Genomic DNA, 15,428 nt, shown 5'->3' with positions numbered 1-15,428 from the left:
CATCCGATTGAACTACACATGCCCGACAGTTTCTAGCTTAGAACATGGCATCTTGACGTAGCTATAGGTATGTTCGTTAAATAATGTGTTGCGGAGGACCCCTACCTTCTGCGCGTTACCTGTGTTGACGGCCTAGTCTACAAATATCCAGTCTAGTACGTACCGCTAGCACGTAGCACTGAGCTATTTGTACTCTCGATATGTAGTGATAAAACATAATATGAATGAATGACTACCAGTGCTTATCTACGGAGTATTCGAGTGAGGTATGAAAGAGTTAGATAGGTTCATCACCTAGCCACAGATATTACGTCATACTACCTAGGTGTAGTATCCTCGTCGAATCCCGTTCGCTTAAATTCGCCATATTGCTTCCTGCGATAACACGGATCTACTTACACAGACTATCATGAAATCTATCGGGAAATTCAGCGTCTTCTGAACGCTGTACGGAAACCTCACACGAGAGCCTGCAGAGTATACAATTGAAAGCTTAAGCGTCACTCCCGTCGCAAATTCACTCTCATCACGACGCGTCACGTGTCGCCAGAAAGCTGGGGTCAGAAGATAATCAAGTAAGACTCATAGGTCCCACGGTACTCGACGCGATGCGGCCTATGACTACGCGCTCGGCAGCATGCTAATCGCGTGAGCCCCTGCATTGATGCCTTTTTTTTGACCAATTACTAAGCTCCGCATTACAGGAGTGGTGGACCATAAAAGAGGATATCCCAGAGACTGCAACATGGACAACTCTTACTACGCGGCTGGAGGCGCTCAGTCATCAGCGCCCACTGCCATTTCAATGGCACGGCGACGTGATTCAATGCGGAGCAGGTTGGCAGCTCCGTGAGACCATACATTTGTCCCAGCTAATGTCAGTTCAGTTATAGTGTTGTGACAGATGTTGGAATGGCTCGCAACGAAGTACGTTTACATGCTATCGATGTAGCTCAACCCCTGGAAGCCATTCTGACCCGCGTTAACAGATATTTGACGGACCAATATCGGAAAGCATTCCGTCTAGCATTGCCTCGTTTTCCCACCGCCGCACTAGGAGAGAGTCCAGTATCAGCTTCTCATATCAGCACGAGCAAGAAGATCCAGCTGGATGGTTGCGGAGAGAGTCTTTGGACCTTGAAGGCGGTATCGATGAATTGCGCGCCGCTGAACTTAATAATTCCAATGAATCTGCCAAGTTCTCGTACGGACCAACACAACCTGCCTACCACCGAAGCTCTGTTCGAGATCCACTCCTTCCACGGCGGTCACTGTCTGTCGGCTCTAGTGATGAAGAATGGGGGGGCGATGGCAGAGTGAAACAAGAAATTCATATCGCTTCGGAAGACTCAACGATCATCATAAGCGGCTTCACGACAACCACGACCGGAGCTATTTTATATTATTTATTATGCACCTTGACCTTGGGTTTCGCTTTCCTCTTGTTACGATGGCTCCCGAGGTGGAGAATACGCTTACTGGGGAAACGTGCAACTTTGAATATGTGTCAATGGGTGGTAATTGAGGTAAGAGACGTGGTCTTGTCTGGTTGGCGATAATTTGCTGAGCGAGATAAGGACCAATGGAAACAGCTCAGCGTATGCGAAGTCTGCGAACAAGCATATGAGCGACCCCTCTCGACTGTGTTTGCGGACTCTTATCGTTACGCATTTGATGAAGATAGCGACCCGTCCTTTGAAAAACTGCGATACCTCGATTATAGATACTTGCGTTTCTTCTATCACCCTTTAGAGGACAAATTCCTCTTGATAAGCGGCTGGAAAGATCAATCATGGACAAACGCGAAATCCATGAGACTTGGGCTCAATGCCGACGACCGTGATAGCCGCGAACAGATTTTCGGCAAAAATGCTATAAACATTCAACAGAAGTCGCTGCTTCAACTTCTAACTGACGAAGTAGGTCCAATATCCAGCTATTGCTCATCTGATATACTTATAAGAGAAGGCTTTCCACCCATTCTACATTTTTCAGCTTGCTAGCCTCATACTCTGGTCTTTGGATACGTACTATTACTACGCTGCTTGCATCTTCCTTATCTCGGTCTTCAGCATAGGAACCACAGTCATTGAGACTACTGCAGTACGTGGCATCTTTACCCAATTACAAAAGTTCGGTCCATTGTCCCTAAACAATTCAGACAACGAGACGCCTAAAAGAGATGTCTCTCTTTGAGTGCGATATCCGCGTTCTTAGAAATGGCTTCTGTGAGTGCAGGAATTACGATAATCGCCCCAGATCTTAACATTTTTCCAGGGAGATCTGTCACATCTCAAGACCTTGTCCCTGGTGACGTATTCGAGTTTTCCGATCCGTCTCTCAACCAGGTTCCATGCGATTGTATTTTACTATCTGGAGACTGTATCGTGAACGAAAGCATGCTTACGGGTACGCGATGAACGAGTCTACCAAGGATCTGAATGGAAATTGATTAGATTCTAGGTGAATCTATCCCGGTCTCGAAGGTTCCTTTGACGGACGATGCTCTCGACTATCTTAACCTCAGTGCCCCTTCAGTCCACCCTAATATCGCCAAACACTTTTTATTTAACGGTACCAAGATCATTAGGGCGCGACGCCCGCAGGGCGTAGATGACGATGAGGCCATCGCGCTGGCGGTCGTCATGAGGACAGGTTTTTTGACTACAAAAGGGGCGCTTGTTCGTTCAATGCTTTTCCCCAAGCCTTCGGGCTTCAAATTCTATCGGGACTCGTTTCGTTACATATCTGTCATGGGTGTGGTTGCTACTCTAGGCTTCATAGCGTCTTTTATTAACTTTGTGCGACTGGGCGTAAGTCTCCACGCCCCTGCTCAGTGAATGTGCCTGGCTTACCTTCAATAGCTTTCGTGGCGTCTGATAATTGTCAGAGCTCTTGACTTGATAACGATCGTTGTGCCTCCGGCGCTACCGGCTACACTAACAATTGGCACCAATTTTGCCCTGTCTCGGTTGAAGAGCAGTAACATTTTCTGCATCAGCCCCCAGAGGTTAGAGCAATGTTCCTCATCTTGTAACTACATGCTGACATTCCTGTTAAGGGTCAACGTTGGCGGCAAGCTTGATGTCATTTGCTTCGACAAAACCGGAACCCTCACCGAAGATGGCTTAGACATTCTTGGTGTTCGAGTTATGACTGGAAATCAGAAGTTCGTATTTTCAGCACATTTACCTGCAAAGATTAACTAATCTATCTAGGCTCTCTGAACTCCTATCAGACGCATCATCCAAACGCACCACAACATCAGGCATAGTTTTGAGAGAGGATTTTGGGAAGCAGGATACCATCATCCGCATAATGGCAACATGTCATTCTCTGAGAGTAGTGGATGACCAACTTTTAGGAGACCCGTTGGATGTAAAGATGTTTCAGTTTACTGGGTGGTCTTTTGAAGAGGGTGGAGGCCAGCCACCCGAGCATCAGAGCTCCGAAAATGAGACCATTGTCCCATCTGTTGCTCGTCCTCCCAGTCCCACCGCGTCAAATCCTAATGCTGTGAGAAACATACCGCGCCTCGTTCATGCGCAAGCTGTCCAAAGGTGAACATCACTAATTCATTAATCAACTTTTATAGGGAGCTGTCGAGCTTGGCGTCTTGCGCAGTTTTGAGTTCGTGTCGCAACTTCGTCGTGCGAGCGTGGTTGTAAGACAATTTGGGGACACTGGCGCGAGTGTTTTCGTCAAGGGTGCACCAGAAAGCGTGAAGGATATATGTCTTCCAGCCAGTTGTAAGTAAGCTCATGTCCGCCACCACCACGTGGCTAACCAATTTGTACAGTGCCTGCGGACTTTGAAGAGATCTTAAGTCAGTATACGCACAGTGGCTATCGTGTCATAGCCTGTGCAGCCAGATATGAACGAAGACTGAGTTGGATGAAGATCCAAAAAATGGCCCGCACCGATGCGGAGTCTAATCTGCAGTTCATCGGTTTCATAATTTTTGAAAACAAGTTAAAACCGACGTCTGCAAAAATAATTACCGAGCTAAATCAGGCAAACATACGAAACATCATGTGTACGGGTGACAATATACTTACTGCAGTAAGCGTTGCCAGGGAGTGCGGTATCTTGGAAAATCAAGAGCAATGTTATATACCACGAGTTGTAGAAGGTTAGTTCACCTCGCCATAACCCTTGTCGATACTCACATAGCCAGGCCTTCCACGTGGTGCCAAAAGTTCTCTATGCTGGGAAAGCGTTGACAACCCGAACCTGGAGTTAGACCCACAAACGTTAATGGTATGCGATATGCTCTGGGGTGACCAGTTCACGAAAGCTGACCGTATGCAGCCGTCGTTACCTTCTGACGAAGTTGACTTGTCTATCCCTGGGAACGTCTGCAATACTCATAAATACTCGCTTGCGATCAGCGGTGAAATATTCAGGTGGATTTTGGAGCACGAAAGTGAGGTTGTCGTGAAAAGGGTTAGCATATATGCCCGAAGCTCTGTGGAGCAACACTCACCTATCTGCCCGTGTCTCCAGACATAGCTGACGCTTCAGCACAGATGCTTGTCCGTGGAAACGTGTTCGCGAGAATGTCACCCGATGAGAAGCATGAACTTGTTGAAAAGCTCCAATCGCTTGATTACTGCTGCGGCTTTTGTGGCGATGGTGCTAATGACTGCGGCGCGTTGAAAGCTGCAGATGTTGGCATCTCCTTATCAGAAGCCGAAGCCTCCGTAGCCGCACCCTTTACCAGCCGTCAGTTTGATATCTCCTGCGTCCCAGCATTGATCAGGTTTGAGGCCCCAGCTGCGTCTTCGGGACTTGATCGGCTAATTCTAATACAGAGAGGGTCGGAGCTCGCTGGTGACGAGTTTCTGCTGCTTCAAGTACATGAGCTTGTACTCAGCCATCCAGTTTACAACAGTAAGCTTCTTGTATACAACCGCGTCTAATCTCGGTGATTTTCAGGTGAGTTCGCTCTCAACGTGTAGGGGCATCGCTGATCGACCATGCAGTTCCTATTCATTGACCTTGCTCTTATACTACCAATCGCAATCTTTAGTAAGTTTACCTTTCAATCTGTACACCATTACTGCGCTCGGAAAAGTAAGGCTCATTATCTTCTTAAGTGGGGTGGACGGCTCCTTATCCGATGCTTTCTCGAAAGCGACCAACTGCGGATCTTGTCTCTCGAAAGGTCTTGACACCCTTGCTCGGCCAGATCATCATATCCATTGTCGTGCAGCTCGTGGCCTATAAGTCGGTTCAGTCTCAACCCTGGTACTTCCCCTCTCTTATGCAACTTCCAAAGGATGTCGTCTTACTCTTCTGCAGGTTCAAGGCTCCCAGTGTAGAGCTTGGGGAGGATAACATAGAGAATTCGGAGAATACCGTTTTATTCTTGACCTCCAGCTTTCAGTACATATTGGCCAGCATTGTCCTGAGTGTGGGACCACCGTTCCGAGAACCGATGAGATCAAATAGTAGGTGGCGCGCTTCTGGACTTGCGTGTTGTCAATAGAAGGTTACTGATAGCTCCCAGAGCCGTTCCTTATAGCCATACTCGTTGACTTGATTTTTTCAGGCTATATGCTTTTTGGACCGTCAGCCCGGATAAAGCAGGTTATGCAACTGACCTTCATATCAGATGCATTTGCTACTTGGATGCTTGGGCTTGTCCTTGTGAGTTTCTTGTTCGCCTGGTTGTCCGAACGAAAGTTATTCCCTCAACTTGCTCGCGCTATTGGACGCCTTAAATTACTCATGCGGTCGGGTCATCAGAAGAAGCGTCGCCAGTATAAGATGCTGCTTGAGGAAATGCTTTGAAACAGGTCGGGATGCCAAAAAAAAACATCCACCGTCAACGCAATGAGAACCATTAATACAGCAGATATAGACTTGAGTTTAGCACACAAGTGAAATTTGAATATGAATACAGGTTCATTCGAATGCCTAGTGTGTGGTATTAATCGTCTCAAGAAAACGGAGGTTCTCTGCCAAAACGCTTCGTCTCAGTGATCCCATGGATGTTTCCAACCAAGCAGAGCCGGCCCATCCTTCTTGGCTCGGTACATCAACTACTCAGAATAAAACTTCATCAGCAAAGCGCCACTATGATGTAGCAAAAGGACACTCTTTGACATACAAAAAACCACATGCTGGCGCCAAGGGCAGTCGCTGTGAAGCGGTAGAGAGGGCGAGCCGGGTGAATGTGGATTGGATGATTTGCCGCCATATCTGCACGCCAGTTTAGATTCTGTGAAATGAAAGTCAGGGTTGCCAGATATGAAGCCTCGCCTACCTCAATTTGTGGGGTTCAAGAACGCTGATGGAGTCCAAATGTTCGATATGAGGTTAGAACACAGCATTTCGGTCCAATCCGGACCATTGGATGGTCCGCAAGCTTGTCACGTGACATGCATTGGCTTCACATGTAAGTGAGTGTTCCACGCCGAATATGCTGGACGCGATGTCAGCTTAACATTATACCGTTCCTTTGGTCAAACAACCACGAATACAACAGCATGAGCTGCAGTGATCAGATCGCTCATGAGATCAGGTATAAATACATCTCTTTCCCTCTGTCTCTTCCCTGATTCTAAATATACTAACTGACGCTGAATAACAGGGACAAATCTGAATCTCTCTAATCACCCAAGACCGTGTCTAACTGTATCGACCATTGTAGGATGAGCAGAAATCGATGTTGATCTTCTAGCATCATTAGCTCCTCCCTCCCCTCATACTCGGTCTTTGATCTGCCAACCCTCCTTTTCTTCAACCCATTGCGTATGCGAGCGACGTCAAAGGAAAATGGGCATAACGTCACTTGAACGAGACAGCAATGGCGTTTCGAGATTTACTGGGTGTACCAGCGTTCGCGATTTCGAGTTCTTGGGTAAACTCGGTGAAGGTACTTTTGGGTAAGTCGCCTCCAAATTTCGTCCTAGATTCGATCAAAATTCATGGGTTTCCCAGGGAGGTCTACCGAGCGAGAGCTAAAAGAGACGGCTCTGTCGTTGCTTTGAAGAAGATTCTCATGCACAATGAGCGTGATGGGGTGAGTTAGGCTTAATCTGTCTACTTTGGTCTGCAATCATCTGATGGTCAAAGTTTCCAATCACAGCCCTGAGAGAGATAAAATTATTGAAAATGTTATCACACACCAACATCATGCGGCTTAGAGAAATGGCAGTGGAGCGGAGCAAAGGTACATGATGTTGCATTAGACCTGTGGATTCGATCTAACTCTCGATAAGGCGAAGGACGCAAGAAGCCCAGCATGTATATGGTCTTCCCTTACATGGAACATGACCTTTCAGGGCTTCTGGAGAATCCAGCAGTTCATTTTACCGAGGCTCAAATCAAATGCTACATGATTCAGCTCCTTGAGGGATTGAGATATTTGCACGGGGTATGCCTGCCCTACAGATGAGGAGAGAGTTTGTTCTTTTCTGATGAGGCACAGAATTGTATTCTACACCGTGACATGAAAGGTGAGTGCCGTCACAATCATGAGAAGAATCTTGCTGACTTCAGCACAGCTGCCAACCTACTCATAAGCAACCAAGGTATCCTACAAATAGCTGACTTCGGACTGGCGCGGCCGTTCGATGAAGCACCCCCCCAGCCTGGAAAAGGAGGGGGGGAAGCGAAAAGAGATTATACCACCCTGGTTGTGACTCGATGGTACCGTCCGCCAGAACTACTTCTCCAGCTCCGGCGCTATACCTCTGCGATCGATATGTGGGGTGTTGGGTATTTCACACGCTAGCCAGCCTTTGTTGTTATGTCTCTAACTTTCTTAGTTGTGTCTTTGGTGAAATGTTCAAGGGAAAACCCATCCTTGCCGGTAACAGCGATCTCAACCAAGCACAGCTTATATTCACCCTTGTGGGCACGCCCACGGAAGAAAATATGCCAGGATGGAGTTCACTCCCGGGCTGTGAAGGTGTGAAAAGCTTCGGCAACCGACCAGGTAATCTCGCAGAAACGTTTAAAAAGTATATCAGTCTCTCCGTCATCGTCCCGTCTACCTCACGAAAATCTCTGACCTTTTACAGTCAAAACCCTGTCGCCATTTCTTTGCTGACAGAACTTTTGAAACTTGATTGGCGCAAAAGAGTGAACGCTATTGATGCGCTGAAACACCCTTACTTCTCAACACCGCCGCTCCCAGCCCATCCGGGTGACCTTCCGAGTTTTGAAGATTCCCATGAGCTCGATAGACGGCGATTCCGAGGACAGCGAGCCGCTATGCCTCCAGCACCGGCCGGAGGTTCGGTTGGCATGGGCCGCAATGGTGGATGGTCAACTAATTCAGGAAACAAAACCAACGTGGAGCCCAGAAATCCGCGCATCCCCGGCGCTGCCCGGGGTGTCAAGGCGAATCTCAACGGGAACCCGGGGAATCAACGACGTGATGCCTGGCATAATGAACCCCAGCAAGCCCGACAGAGAAAAATAGACGAAGACACGAATCATAGTCTCCCCTCTCGGCATAGAGATGGAGGGCTGCCACCCAAGCCCCCAGCTCCGACTCATCATTCCTGGGCGGCAGGCCACTCCGACAGAGAAGGACGAGATCGAATATACGGAGGTCGCTATACTGGCCCAGAAGCAAATGTTGACTCATATGTACCCAGTTATGGCGGAAGTGATCGAAATCGCGAAAGAGATCATGGGCATCCTAATTCTGACTGGCGGGCCTCTTATTACGACAAACCCTACTCAGCAAGCAAACTAGATTATTCTAGGGAAAACTCGGCACGGAGACGAAGCCGAAGCCCTATGTATAGAGAACGGATGGACAGAAATCCATATCGCCGGTGAGGTCGCTATCAGCTCCCAGGGCCGTTGACCGCTCCAGAACTTCGGCATGTTAGCCTTACGCTTTCCAGCAGCCGTTTTTCCCGACTCATATTCATATATGCAAAAGACAGAATCCAACATTTGCAATTTGAAGAATTCTTTTTTCGCGTTCGAGTCAAAATGAAGCACACAGAAGAGGAAACTTTCTTCTTGCATGTTGATAAAAGTCATTGGAAACGTCCCGAAAAGAAAACCACAAATTTTCCAGCGCATTTGGATCATTGAAGAAATTGCTGCTAGACAAGGTGTTGTTGAAAGACTTCTGCTACCAGTATCAAACAGTAGTGCCCTTTTGCCTCGCCTCATTCGCCAATTTCTTGTGAGGGATGCGGATAATATATGCCTCTAATCTATATGGAATGATCGTTGCAAATCTGTTCACGAGAAATCATGAGCTCATTAATACAGTATTCTCGTCATAATTCGGGCTAGAGAATGATCGATTAGTCATTTGCGGATCATTATAAAAAGAGATGGATGTCATGACATACATGAAAGGCTTTCGAGTCTCTCATATAAGTCCTTGATCGTCGTGTTGTCAACATTGCTGATATCGGCCATCAAGTAGGCGACCTAAAATGGTTATTACGGGGCTCATTCTCGCGAGGACCAAAACCGAGAGACCAACATCACCTCTACTGTCTGTCATTTGCTTGTCGACATTGTGATCACCAAGAATCTCATTGACTACGGGAATCAGTAAGACTCTCTCAGACAGATATTCAAAGTTGTTTTCCTACCTTTACGGAGAACACCGGGAACGTTGTGGTGAATATAGATAACCTGGAGGTATGGTCAATGCACAAGAAAGAGTCTGCCACGGGAGAAAATTTACATACCCGTGCGTGATCCGGTTCATCCATGGTCAGGGAGCGGAGGGCAACCTCTGGAAGGTTAACGGCGCCCAGGGTTGTACCTTCATTGACGTATCTGACTAAAGCGTCCGCCACCTCGACGCCAATCGCACGTTGCGCTTCTTCTGTACTACCGCCAATGTGTGGTGTCAGTATCAAATTTTTCAAAGCACGGAGATCAGTTCCCCAGGTGTTGAGATCGTTGTTGAAATAATCGCCATTTCCGGCTGGCTCATTTGGATAAACATCCAGAGCAGCACCAGCAATTTTGCCGGATCGCATTGCGTGTATCAAGGCAGGTATATCGACAACGGTCCCCCGACTGGCATTGATTAGGTAACTGCCGTCTTTCATAAGCTCCAACTGTTCTTTCCCTATCATGTTCCGTGTTTCGGGAAGCTCAGGCACATGACAGGTGATGAAATCCGCCTCGGACAGCAGGCCTTCCAGCGTTGCGACTTGGCGAGCCGTGCCCAATTCCATGAGATTCACCACATCATAGAAAACTACCGACATGCCCATTGCCTCTGCAAGAACCGAGAGTTGAGAGCCAATGTGGCCATACCCAATAATTCCTGTGAGCAAAGTCAGATGGTGAGCAGGAAACTACCTCATGGGCACCGTGTCAGCATCCACATGGGTACAGGAGGATGAATACCTAGGGTTTTGCCTCGAATCTCCCAGCACTTGTTGCTCACTTTGTTCCAGGTGCCATTGTGCATTTCGTTGGATCGATCTCCAAGCTGGCGAGCGAGAGCGATGATTTCACAAATGACCAGTTCGGCCACGCTGCGGGAATTGCTAAAGGGCGAGTTAAACACAGCAATACCGTGCTCGGCCGCATACTGCAGATCGACTTGGTTTGTTCCAATGCAGAAGCACCCAATGACTATGAGATTACGGGCTTCCTTCAACACTCGCTCGGTCAGCTTTGTCTTAGACCGAATTCCGATTACGTGAACGTCACTGTAGAACAGAGAAAATGCGTCAACGGGATATTCTGGTGGGACGCTCTTCGTACAGAGCAGACTCACCGAATCTTCTCTATAAGTTGATCCTCGGGGAGGGATGACTTGAGAAACTCTACTTGATATCCTTGTTTGCTGAGAATGTCGCGACCCGTCTGGTTGACATTTTCAAGGAGCAAGACCTTGATGTCCTCAGTAGCAAACGGCTTCAGATGTTTCGCGTTGGTAAGTGGAATGGTGCGTGTTGCAAAGGTTGAGCCACTATGGCTAGAGGGGGCGGATTGGAAAGAAGCATTTGGTGAGGTTGAAAGGCTCTGATTTTGCGAAACACCAAGGTTCGCATCTTTGATGTCTCTTGCAGATGTAGCCATGGCCTCGAGTTGTCGATCGGCGCAATATGGAGTCTCAGAAGAATTATTTCTGCGGCCCTACAGTGCTACAGAAATGGGAATCAGACGCCGCGAAGATCCAGTAGGAATGGGAAGGTGGGGGGACATACGATTGCGTGCCAATTACTCCTTGTGCAATTCCTAGCGGTTGATCTTTTGGTAATCGGATATGCGTGCGAGGCAGAAACGGGCTGTATTTGAAGTAGGGGAAGTGCAGCGCCACAGGTCCTCTTACAAGAAAAATTTAATAAGCATCCCGTTTCGCGGCAGCTATTATTGTACCATGAATTGAGTCATCCTAAACTTTGCTCCGAAATATTCCAGTGACCATTAAAGATGAAACGACAAGCAGCCGTACACATGTAGTATTTTACCAATGCTCAAAAAAATGGTATCAGGTTCTAGCAATTGAGTACTTAATAGTGAAATCTAACATCGCAAGCACCGCGCGTTCTATCACAAACTTTCCAGTTGTAGTTCGGTCACTCTGTACACTCTGTCGCCTGAGCCAAGAATTCAATTGTTCGGCTCAGCTCCGGACTCGGAGTCGGACTTGGAGGGGTTGCGCTGGAGGGGCAAATTGGGGCAATCTTACGGTCTTACCTAATGATGATTGTCAGCCCATGCGGCGTGACTCAACCCTGCAGATGTTGACAAGGTACGTATGTACAAGGGCATTTTGTTGTCCTTTTTATTCAGACACAGGTTGTGATTCACTAGGGCACTACTTCTGAGTGCTGCGCTTGATGTTCTCGGTGCCCACGATATGACTGTACAGATTGTTTATGTGGAATGGTGGCTATGGACAGTATGGTCTGGTCGAATTCACTCTATAGTACCCTGGCGCTACAAATGCCTTGTACGCGAACGCCGTGGAGTTAACCCAGAGAATTGATAAACACATTCCGGTCGATTGAAGGTGAAAAGCAAAACACATGAACGACTGTGTACCGGCAGTAGAAATGGCACGAGAATCCAAGCCATCTAAATCATAGCTGCAGGCCCCGTAATTTCTTGGATGCTTCATCCGTGCTGCCCGCGGGTTTTGCGGCTTGCTTGCTTCGGGATTTGGTGGACGTGCTGTCTTTGGGTAATTCTTTCGTGTAAGGAAGGAACTCCGGGGCTCCGGGGATATATTTCCTCAAGGGTTCTGGAACGACGAATCCCTATACATCGTCAATATGGGCCATATTATTAAGGAAGCCTCACTCATACATCATCTGTTTGGTAATTCTCAAGTATACAACAGAGCGTTCTCTCTGTAGCGCACAGAGTGGCATTTAGTGCATGGACATACGATTTCTTCGCATCCGTGGATTTCTTGGGGCCGTATCGAATTCCAAGTGCGCGTGCCTGGTAGTCAATGCAATTGGAGCAAGAAACAAGCTCCTTATATTCCTGCTGAAAGGGGAACCAAGCTTCAAGGTCAAACTTTTTCGCGGCGGCATTATTCAAAGCTCCCGAGACTATGGAGACGATTTGGTAAGGAAGTCCGAGGGATTGGTAAAACTCCTCCGAAGTTGCGATCATCTCATCAAAGACATTCCATGAATCCTCGGGTTTCGTGAGAATGAATTGTTCGATCTAGCATGAGTCAGAGTTCAGTCCCGACATTCCTTCAAGGGTATGGTAGTCCTGACCTTCTCAAACTGGTGGACACGGAAAATGCCCCACGCATCCTTTCCATGAGCACCGGCTTCCTTACGATAGCATGTGCTATAACCAGCGTATCTGGCACCCAGTAAGCATAGATATAAGCGAATGAGTGAAAGTCATCTCACCTGATCGGAAGATCCTTATCCTGAAGCCATTCACTATCATGCAACGCCGACAAGGGTTGCTCAGAGGTGGCGATTAAGTATTTGTCGGTAGTTTTGTCCTCACCCTCTGTAACCTTGTAGAGCTCCTCGTCGAACTGTTCGAGTTGGGCGGTTTTAGCCATCATCTCCTTGAGCATAAAGTGTGGCGGCTGGTTTGGCTTATAACCACGTTTCCAGAGGAATTCCAGTCCATAGTTCACAAGTGCAAGGTTCAAGAAAAGACCATAGCCTGTCAAGCAATACCCACGATGACCAACGATCTTGACTCCACGTTCCGGGTCGTAGCCGTCCAGTCGCGTGAGGACCTCGTGATGCGATAGGCAATTGGGCTTTTCAGCAACGAAGTTTTCCGGAGACCACGATCTGACGACGGAATTGTCATCCTAGGCGACATGATCAATATCACTCAAGCATTAACCAGCTCACGAGGGTGTCACCGACCTCATTGTTGCTCACGGGGACCGACTCATGGACGTAATTGCCGATCGTTCGAATCTTCCTATCCCTGAGGCCCTCCTTCTGCATAGCATTTTCCTCTGCCTCCTTCCGCCGACTCTCCAGTGTTGCTTTCTCCTCCAAGAGGCTGCTTGCGTCTTCCTTGTTCTATTTTCCGTCAGTCAGAAGGCTGGAGAATGAAAAGCACACCTGCACTACCAGGTTTACGTAGCTCAAAGACAGATGCTCACCTTTTTCTTCTTGCCAATCTCCTTGAGAAGGCCATTGAGTTGGGAATTTATCTGAGAAACGTCATAACGTGCTACGGCAGACCCAGAATCAGCTTGCTCTAGAGCCATACACCGCTTCGCTCAGAATTAATAAGGTCGAGACCTACCACGGCGAGCCTCTTCGTACAAGGCAATGACCTCGTCAACCGCAGCTTCGGGGGCATATCTTCTCCTCTGGCTTTCCTTGATTTTATTCGGATCACCACCACGTTCAGTAATGAAATCAGCGAGATCGAGCATTTTCAAGGGCAGTATCTTTGATTGTAGATTGGGCGAACGTTTAATGAATCCAGGTCTGTCGGTATTACTGTTGACTGAAGTTTGATCAATGTGCAAATAACTTCACAGCAGGGCGGGGGATATGAGGGGCACGAAATTTGGCTTAATTTCACCGAGCGAATCTAGCCTAGGGCATCCACTCCAGGGCTGGGCTCTCTTAGGTACTGTCTACACTTCTCGAGTCACGCTGACGGTTAGTCATCAACCTACGGCGCAGGTACATATTACACTATCTACTGTGTTAGGTAATTACATAGTGCCGAGGCTTGGTAAATAGCCTAACTTGCCCAACTTCGTAGAAGAGTAGGATAAAGGTGACTTTGTTAGTATGCAAACTACTTGGACTGCGAAAAAGATGCCATTGTAAACTACCCAGTTACCAAACTTATTGCACTTGTGGATGGAAGACGGTTCTAACGCGAGACGAAAACAAACGACTGTAAAATGCGCCGACAGATGAAAGATTGCCAAGTCTGTAGATTGACTCGTGTTCTATACCTACTGCCATATTTAACGCTAATATCTGCGGAGGATCGTCGAGGATCATTGATGGACCCTCCGCGCCTAAAACAGCCACGAAAACACTCTCGAGTCTCCGCGTTCGGTGTGCTTTCAGTTGGCGCCTATGTCGAGATGGAGGGTAGTATTCGAAGCGGGCACCCGAAAAGGACACGAGTCTCGAAGAGAAGAGAAGATGGCGCGACGTGTGGAAGATAGAAACAGATAGACACCCACTCTATTAGTTCAGCCCGCTGTTTGTCACATTAAAGCACACTTATTACCTCCAGTTGGTTGTGATGGATTCTGTGATTTCTCAATTTCCCCAATCATTAAGTCAAAAGCTTTTGCAACATTGTAGTCAAGACGAGCGCTAGCCTCTGTGAATGCGCAGCGGAATTCTTCCCCTAATTGTCGGCCCTCGTCCATGGACACTTGACGCTGTTCAGGTTTGAGGTCGCTCTTATTTCCCACGACGACAAGGGGAACATAATCTGCACCCTAGTACAACTTAGTTTTAGAAGATACCAATAGCGCATATGGAGGGCCTACCAGATGATTCAGTATTTTGTCTCTGATGACCCTTACCATGTCAAAAGACTGACGGGACGCCACGGAGTAGGCAATTATGTAGCCATGGATTCCAATAAAGTGTTTTGAATTCAATATGCTGTACTCGTCCTAGTAATATGGTTAGTTTCTGCAGGCATTGCGTGCACCGTTGAGTTGCTCACCTGTCCGGCTGTATCAACTATTTCGGTTGCATAATCCTGACCATTATATTTGATGATTCGACTAAAGGTATTTTCAATTGTCGGGTAGTAACTCTCCACGAAATGGTGCTCGACGAACCGGACGGTAAGCGAGGATTTCCCTATAAGGGGTCAGCTAGGCAGAGGAAAGCTTAGGCGCAGAGACATACCCACGGAGCGACTGCCGACAATAGCTATCTTCCGTTGTTTTGGCGCACTAGGCATCTTCGTAGCTTTGGAGAGGGGATAACAATAGCAAATGAGAGGACAACTCGTGAAAGTCTGCGAAACTGATGCCTGGC

At 47.7% G+C, this 15,428-nt stretch overlaps 6 protein-coding genes across 6 annotated transcripts; 2 read left to right on the top strand and 4 right to left on the bottom strand.

Annotated features, from left to right (window-relative positions):
• Window positions 1-352: 352 nt before the first annotated feature.
• On the top strand, window positions 353-6,364 carry BDV17DRAFT_261551 (putative P-type ATPase). Its single transcript, XM_073757653.1, has 24 exons — window positions 353-575; window positions 705-837; window positions 888-927; window positions 990-1,526; window positions 1,578-1,919; window positions 1,969-2,103; window positions 2,162-2,228; window positions 2,278-2,409; window positions 2,464-2,813; window positions 2,865-3,010; window positions 3,062-3,169; window positions 3,219-3,516; window positions 3,596-3,749; window positions 3,800-4,132; window positions 4,178-4,260; window positions 4,312-4,446; window positions 4,530-4,762; window positions 4,815-4,938; window positions 4,986-5,031; window positions 5,100-5,250; window positions 5,305-5,453; window positions 5,513-6,047; window positions 6,116-6,209; window positions 6,274-6,364. Exons 2-22 carry the CDS (start codon window positions 746-748, stop codon window positions 5,794-5,796), a joined length of 3,939 nt encoding a protein of 1,312 aa, XP_073616474.1. The 5' UTR covers window positions 353-575; window positions 705-745; the 3' UTR covers window positions 5,797-6,047; window positions 6,116-6,209; window positions 6,274-6,364.
• Window positions 5,982-6,205, bottom strand: BDV17DRAFT_281350 (uncharacterized protein; the record flags this gene model as incomplete). The annotated part of the gene is made up of 2 exons (XM_073760011.1): window positions 5,982-6,047; window positions 6,116-6,205. The coding sequence occupies 2 exons, from the start codon at window positions 6,203-6,205 to the stop codon at window positions 5,982-5,984; spliced, it is 156 nt and encodes a 51-aa protein (XP_073616475.1).
• Window positions 6,328-8,899, top strand: BDV17DRAFT_60469 (CDC2/CDK family serine/threonine-protein kinase). The gene is made up of 8 exons (XM_073764843.1): window positions 6,328-6,529; window positions 6,599-6,893; window positions 6,949-7,030; window positions 7,084-7,180; window positions 7,230-7,384; window positions 7,439-7,466; window positions 7,515-7,728; window positions 7,779-8,899. Exons 2-8 carry the CDS (start codon window positions 6,784-6,786, stop codon window positions 8,800-8,802), a joined length of 1,710 nt encoding a protein of 569 aa, XP_073616473.1. The 5' UTR covers window positions 6,328-6,529; window positions 6,599-6,783; the 3' UTR covers window positions 8,803-8,899.
• A 122-nt stretch (window positions 8,900-9,021) lies between these two features.
• Window positions 9,022-11,034, bottom strand: BDV17DRAFT_298043 (D-3-phosphoglycerate dehydrogenase; the record flags this gene model as incomplete). Its single annotated transcript, XM_073763612.1, has 7 exons — window positions 9,022-9,269; window positions 9,333-9,414; window positions 9,470-9,528; window positions 9,582-9,624; window positions 9,681-10,270; window positions 10,354-10,661; window positions 10,730-11,034. The coding sequence occupies 7 exons, from the start codon at window positions 11,032-11,034 to the stop codon at window positions 9,241-9,243; spliced, it is 1,416 nt and encodes a 471-aa protein (XP_073616472.1). The 3' UTR covers window positions 9,022-9,240.
• A 729-nt stretch (window positions 11,035-11,763) lies between these two features.
• BDV17DRAFT_261526 (serine--tRNA ligase SES1) lies at window positions 11,764-14,038 on the bottom strand. The gene is made up of 7 exons (XM_073757652.1): window positions 13,705-14,038; window positions 13,559-13,629; window positions 13,314-13,475; window positions 12,834-13,255; window positions 12,693-12,783; window positions 12,268-12,636; window positions 11,764-12,218 (listed from the first exon to the last, which is right to left on the bottom strand). Exons 1-7 carry the CDS (start codon window positions 13,835-13,837, stop codon window positions 12,042-12,044), a joined length of 1,425 nt encoding a protein of 474 aa, XP_073616471.1. The 5' UTR covers window positions 13,838-14,038; the 3' UTR covers window positions 11,764-12,041.
• A 597-nt stretch (window positions 14,039-14,635) lies between these two features.
• On the bottom strand, window positions 14,636-15,351 carry rhbA (Rheb family small GTPase rhbA; the record flags this gene model as incomplete). The annotated part of the gene is made up of 4 exons (XM_073761956.1): window positions 14,636-14,875; window positions 14,963-15,055; window positions 15,109-15,248; window positions 15,297-15,351. The coding sequence occupies 4 exons, from the start codon at window positions 15,349-15,351 to the stop codon at window positions 14,636-14,638; spliced, it is 528 nt and encodes a 175-aa protein (XP_073616470.1).
• Window positions 15,352-15,428: the final 77 nt, after the last annotated feature.

The sequence above is a fragment of the Aspergillus undulatus genome, assembly GCF_047715775.1.
Source record: "Aspergillus undulatus strain CBS 261.88 unplaced genomic scaffold BDV17scaffold_19, whole genome shotgun sequence".
NCBI lineage: Eukaryota > Fungi > Ascomycota > Eurotiomycetes > Eurotiales > Aspergillaceae > Aspergillus > Aspergillus undulatus.
Note: the sequence above shows the minus strand (reverse complement) of the source record. Positions and strands in the feature narration are given on the sequence as shown.